The sequence below is a fragment of the Panicum virgatum genome, chromosome 6N (genome assembly GCF_016808335.1).
Source record: "Panicum virgatum strain AP13 chromosome 6N, P.virgatum_v5, whole genome shotgun sequence".
NCBI lineage: Eukaryota > Viridiplantae > Streptophyta > Magnoliopsida > Poales > Poaceae > Panicum > Panicum virgatum.
Window position 1 is genome coordinate 50863349 of NC_053150.1, and position 6360 is coordinate 50869708.

The 6360-nt window shown below is 46.3% G+C and overlaps 1 protein-coding gene across 1 annotated transcript; it reads right to left on the reverse strand.

Annotated features, from left to right (window-relative positions):
• Nucleotides 1–625: 625 nt before the first annotated feature.
• LOC120678297 (ricin B-like lectin EULS3) lies at nt 626–4268 on the reverse strand. The gene is made up of 2 exons (XM_039959425.1): nt 4074–4268; nt 626–1006 (listed from the first exon to the last, which is right to left on the reverse strand). Exons 1-2 carry the CDS (start codon nt 4185–4187, stop codon nt 626–628), a joined length of 495 nt encoding a protein of 164 aa, XP_039815359.1. The 5' UTR covers nt 4188–4268.
• Nucleotides 4269–6360: the final 2092 nt, after the last annotated feature.

The window sequence follows — 6360 nt, forward strand, 5'->3', positions numbered from 1 at the left end:
CAGCGAAGGCCACCGGCGCGACCCGGCAACGAAGACGGCGATGACGAGTGGGCAGTAGCGCCAGCGACCCGCGGCGGCGCAGCGTCACCATGCCCATCGCGGCCGCCACCGTCAAGGATAGTGCAAGCAAGCCTGCCAGGAAGTAGATCGGGCCTGGGGGATTGTGGGTCTGGGTTCGGAAGGGGGAGCTGTGGACTGAAGAGGGAGATCGGCGGTGGAGGTGTAGTGCCGCCGCCGGCATCGCCAGGGGAAGGGGAAGGGAACGGGTCGGGGGCTTCATCCTCCCATAAAGAACTTACACTACACCAAAAAGAATTCTTTCTTTATAGGGTTGATTTCATGCATTGTCGTACATTAATTTAGAATCAATACAAGGAAAAGATACATATATGCCCGTCCATAGGCAATTTTTGTTTATAATGTGCGCATAACAAGTGGATATAAGAGACGACATTCTGCAAGCAAACCAAAACTAGAAAATTAATTAAGTTGTGCCGGTTCTTCTTTAATATTCTTGGTCCTTTTGAGCCCAAAGATTTGTTCATCTTCCGCAGAATGGAACCATACCAGCGATCCTGCCAAAGAAATCAATTCTGAAAATGGTGTGGTCGTCATGTAGTCTTTCTCATCTTTGGGTGGCAGTCATAGGTACAGAAAACCTGCGTGGATCACTCGCTGGTGATGGGACAATCTTCCAGACGGTAAAATCGTAAGTTAGTTCCGATTTGTGGTACCGGACGAGATCAACTCCCATCCCTCCTGTAACGTTGATAGTGCGGTCCATGTTACTGAGATCTCTTACTTCGCAAAAGCCATCATCGAACTTCACTCCCAGTGACCACAGCTTGGAGATCTCCACGCCATCATGACCTGCATATGGAGCCAGCTGCAGTTTCCCCCTGGCGTGCACCAGGGCTTTTCCTGTGGCCACATTCACCAGTGCAAATGCCCTGCGACCCTGCGCATCGGTCACTCTCCCGACGTTGTCGTGGTCCTGGATCCAGCGCTATTCATATGCGAAAAGAAACAAAAAAAAACTTTTTATAATCCTATTAATTAGGTACCAAAATATAACTTCAGTTTGGTGCCAATATATGGTATACCTAGGGACCATTTTGTGCTCTCTCAAGTTATATAGAATTAGTGCTACTTAGGTACCAAATTACTTTGCAAGGACTGTAAACAAGCTCCCCAAGAATATCTATTTAAACAAGTAGCGGAAAGAGTGCTTAAATAAAAAAAATATGAAGAAAGTAAATTCTGTGAAGAAAAAAGAATGCCAAGATGAAGTTGTTTAAGCCCTTGGGGCAGCCTAAAATAATAGCAGCATTTTCATACAATTTCAAAATCTATCTATTATCTTATTATTTGGCCAACAAACAGAGCCTCCACATTCGCTCTCAAGGTCTAGAAATTTCCACGTCAATCGGAGAGAAAAAAATCAAAATTACCCACAACTGTCATTACAAAAAATTAACCTAAAATACCCATATATATGTTTACCATTAAAATATAATTACATTCATAAATATAAATCTATCCATCCTTTTCACATCAAGCTACATATCCTATATACCTGTAGAAATACTAGCTACACAAACAATTAACATATTTTACCACATTATATCTTATTATATTACCAAAATTTCAAATGCACTCTCACAATTATATTACTATTAGTCAAAATAAACAAGATAATTCTAGATTTTGCACTATATTAGACTAACACCCTGCAAAAATTTGTTGCCGACATTGCTACATGACATTACCGCACCTAATAATTAACACCACAAGCTCAAAAAATTTTACACCACAACCAGATCAGGAACCAGAACAATATCGACAAGGCTATGATTGGTATAGGAAGCTCATCAGGCTTGAACATGAACATAGGTTGCTGAAATTCTGAACGGAATCTGTGCTCTACACTATGGAGATTTGTTTGGCTTCTAAACAGCAAGAAACTTGGATCGATTGTTCTCCTAGACCATGGAGGCATGACCCTATGCAACAGATCACAAAATTAAATATAATAGCAACAAACGACTAAGAGGATCATAACATAGGGAAGCTAGCAAAAGAACAATTGAGTCAGTTGAACTAAGCAGTGAGCAACATTACTACAAGAGCTGGTAGATAAGAAACATGTTACTACTAAAGCGAATGATAGTAGCTAAGACCGAGGAGATAGACAGTCGTGTCAGGATTAAGGTTGTGCGCTTGCCATGCGACCACATCACTGACAAAGAAGATGTAGACAAAAGGAGGCAACACTGCACTAGCAGCAAAGAAGCACTCTTGATTACTGAAGCAAGTAGCATGTGATAAGAAAGATTTAATTTATGATTAATAATTAGATAAAAATGCAAGATATTTAGAATATCAATACTAGCCGCGCAAATAAGCGGGTTACCACGCTAGTTATCTTATTATTTGGCCAACAAACGAAGTCTCCACGTTCGCTCTCAAGGCCTAAAAATCCCCACGTTAATCAGAGAAAAAAAGAAATATTAAAATTATCCACCACTGCCATTACAAAAAAATTAGCCTCAAATACCCATATGCCTAATTAAAAATCACCCACCAATGCCATTATAAAAATTAAATATAAAATACCATTTAGCTATGTATCAATTACAAACATATACTTTTAATAAAAACTAAAACTAACAACAATCAACCAAAATAAAACGAAGCCTCCACGTTCACTCTCAAGGCCTAGAAATTCCCACATTAATCGGAGAGAAAAAATTAAAATTACCCACCACTGCCATTACAAAAAAATAGCCTAAAATACCCCTGGGCCTAATTAAAAATCACCCACCAATGCCATTATGAAAATTAAATATAAAATACCATTTAGCTATGTATCAGTTACAAACATATACTTTTAATAAAAACTAAAGCTAACAACAATCAATCAAAATAAAACAAAAATAAAAAATAATTATATGCATAATATTATTAAAGCTCGACAAATTAAATTATTATTATAGGTAGATCATATATGAATTGTTTTAATAACCAACAATAAGAGATAATTTATAATAATGAACAGGGTGATGTATGATAAAAATAATAATTTTTAATCAAGAATACAAACGACATGCAAATTTTTGAATTTTCAATACTAACCGCGCAAATGCGGGGCTATAGCCTAGTTGGATATAGATACGGATATCCATATTTGTGTTAAAACGAATACGGATATCAGTTTATTCGATATCCATATCTATATTTCTACCCCTAAGTGCACGGGTGAAACACACTTTTAAAATAATTCTTTTTATAGGGTAGATGCATTTTCGTACAATAATTTAGAATCAATACAAGGAAAAGATACATATATGCCCGTCCATAGGCAATTTTTGTTTATAATGTGCGCATAACAAGTGGATATAAGAGACGACACTCTGCAAGCAAACCAAACAAGAAAATTAATTAAGTTGTGCCGCTTCTTCTGTAATATTCTTGGTCCTTTTGAGCCCAAAGATTTGTTCATCTTCCGCGGAATGGAAACAACACCAGCGATCCTGCCAAAGAAATCAGCCGGAGTCGATCGCGAGATAGATCTACTGATCCACGCTTTGATCATGTCATGTACTCACAACATCCGTGCACCATCGCCCAATTTGTCATCGTTGGCCCGGCTTGTCGGTGGTCGCCGGCACGGATCCGCGCTGCCTCCCGAGGCGGAAGATCTAGTCGTAGCTGTTGAGGGGAGAGGGGGGGGGGGGGGGGCTAGCGGTGCGGATCGAGAACATCGATGCGGCCATATGAGGGAGGAGCTGCTGCCTGCTACGCAGCTACTGCTGGTGGCGAGCAGATCTGGCAGAACGAAGCTTAAGCTGGACTACATGCAAAAGCTCTTGCAAGTTCCGCCAGGCCAGAGGGCTCGTCTGCAAGATTGCAGCACTGCAAGGCTTCGAGCGAGGCGCGAGCAGGCAAGAGCGGCAGGCGAAGCTGACGAACAGAATCAAGCAAACCAAAACAGATTCCTAACGGTGAAACCCACAGATCTTCGCATCTGTACGTATGCTACTGGCTAGCTAGGCGATAGACGAAATCATTACCTGGGACTCGTCGGTGGGGTCAGCACGGACAAGAACCACCTTATCACCACGGACGGCCGCGTTCAAGCTTGGATCCACCTTGGAGAACATCCTCATCTGCTGCCCCGATAGCATGGTGGCCGGCTAAGCTTTGCTGCTCCTTACCTGATTGGTTGGCCGCCTCACTCCCTGGCCAGGCCCGTTTTTATGCGGTACCCGCGCGCCCTCCTTCATCAATGAATGTTTGGTCGAAAAAAAAAGGTGACAAAGATAGGAAATATCTAACTAAACTTAAGTGCCACCTATGACTCTCTGGATTTGCTATGCTTAGTGTCTAACCATTAGCAGAGGGAGTCAGGGAGATGAAAAATATATATCGGAGGATAGAAACAGTGAGATTAGCCTGGGAAATTGGGTGCGAGATCTGGTGCCCCAGGGCCGGGGCTGCGGTGTTCCGGCCCAGGGAGGTGACCTCGCACGTGGAGGCACCGGATTCGGGCGCCGTCCGCAATCGTGTTCTCCGAAGGCAGGTCCGTTGAAGGCTAGTTTCGGTGGAGGTCTTAGGGCAGTCCCAACGCGCCATATCATCCGGTTTCAATAGAATTTAATAGAGCACCACATCAGCAGTTTGAGCCCGTTCGGTTGCTTGTAATCGGCTGGGCTGGTGTCTGGGTGTGCTGGAAGCCGCTGTTCCGGCTGGTAAAAGTGACTTGCTGGCTGGTGCATCATCGTGATGCCGGAGGCAGCTAGCTGCCCATGTTGCCATGCTGCCGACGGCTGGGCTGCGGCTGGCTGATCAGCCCAGCCCAGCCAGCCATGTAGCTCATCCAAACTGTGTTGATGAGGTGGCGGAGGAACTAAAGGGAAAACAGAGGGAAACGGTTTCTTATATGAAAAACGGTGTCTACGTGTTTTTCGAGGGTGGAAGACACGAGCATATGCGCGATGGGGTCACTCTATCATTTCCATAGTGTCGGCTCGGAATATGGCCGACGAATAAACTACTCAATTGCTAGTGTCTCGTGCGTTGGATCGGAATGGTCTAGCACACAATGACTCGAGGATTTAGACTGGTTCGGGCAGAAAAATGCCCTACGTCCAGTATAGGGGTGGTTCTCTTGCTCTATTGCTCGAGCCCAGGTGCTCAAAGTTAGAGGGGAGCTACAAAATTTCAAGCAGTGAATTGTTCTCTCGAACTCCCCCTCCTACGTGAGGGGCTTTCCCTTTTATACTTCAAGGTGGGGCCCAATTTACATATTTCTATCGTGATATCTTGGTCTGCCGGGGGGTCTTTGTCTTCATCAGTCGGCGGGTCCCGTTCGGTTGTCGGGTGGAGAGGTGCCTGGTCGGTTTTCTTGGGCGACGGGTTCTCAAGCTGTTGTCCCATCTTGGGGTCAGTGGCTTTGGTACTCGGTCGAGGCTCGGCGGTCGTCTTCTCTCCTGTCCATCCGTATTGGCGCCGCACGTCCTTCCCCTCGTGGCTTCTGACCCGAGGACGGCACGCCCATTGAGGGGTGTCCTGACATGGTCAGCGGCCTTGCCCTGTCACAGTCCCTGGCGTAATGGCGTGGCGTTAGGGGGAGCCATCACACGGCATGCGGGACGGAGCTCGTTGACACCCCTCCCATCCCCCATCCATTAGGTCGAGTAGGCTGCACGGCCCGTACTGTGTCATGTCAAGGGTCCTGCTGACCGTGCGGGGCGTGGCGTGCGGCAGGAATGGGCGGCATGTACGGATGGATGGGAGCTGGCTTGATCGGCATGCCCGTCGTACCAAGCGGCGTTCTTGGTGCGCACGGCTTGGGTTGCGTGGTACGGAGAGGACCCGGTGGGTCCTTGGTTGGGAGGCCTCCATGTGTCCCTCTCCAAAGGGTTGGCAACTGGCCGGCCCGGGCCCTAGAGGTTGGCATCCGTCCGTGCCCTTCGTGGGCTTTGCTGGTGTGCTCCTAACCGGGATGCTGGGCCGGTGCCATTTAAGGTGGGCCCGCTAAGGACCCTGGGTCCCTGCCCCATCACTGGTGTGGGGGCACCTGGTACACTCCACCCAAGGCCTATGTAGAACACCAACGGAGAGAGTGGGAGAGGAGAGGAGTGGCCAAATTTGTTTTGGGCCCACATCAGAAATGTTGCGTTGGGTGGTGTGGTATCTAGCTAGAGTTTCTATCTGATTTGGAAGCTATGGAAATCGGCGGAAGGTTTCCGGGTTGGGACTGCCCTTATACGCACGATGGAGAGATGACACCTCCCTAGAGACCGTCGATTCCGGATCCGATTGTTGGCGGCCTTTCGTAGCCAGATCCAGCGATGG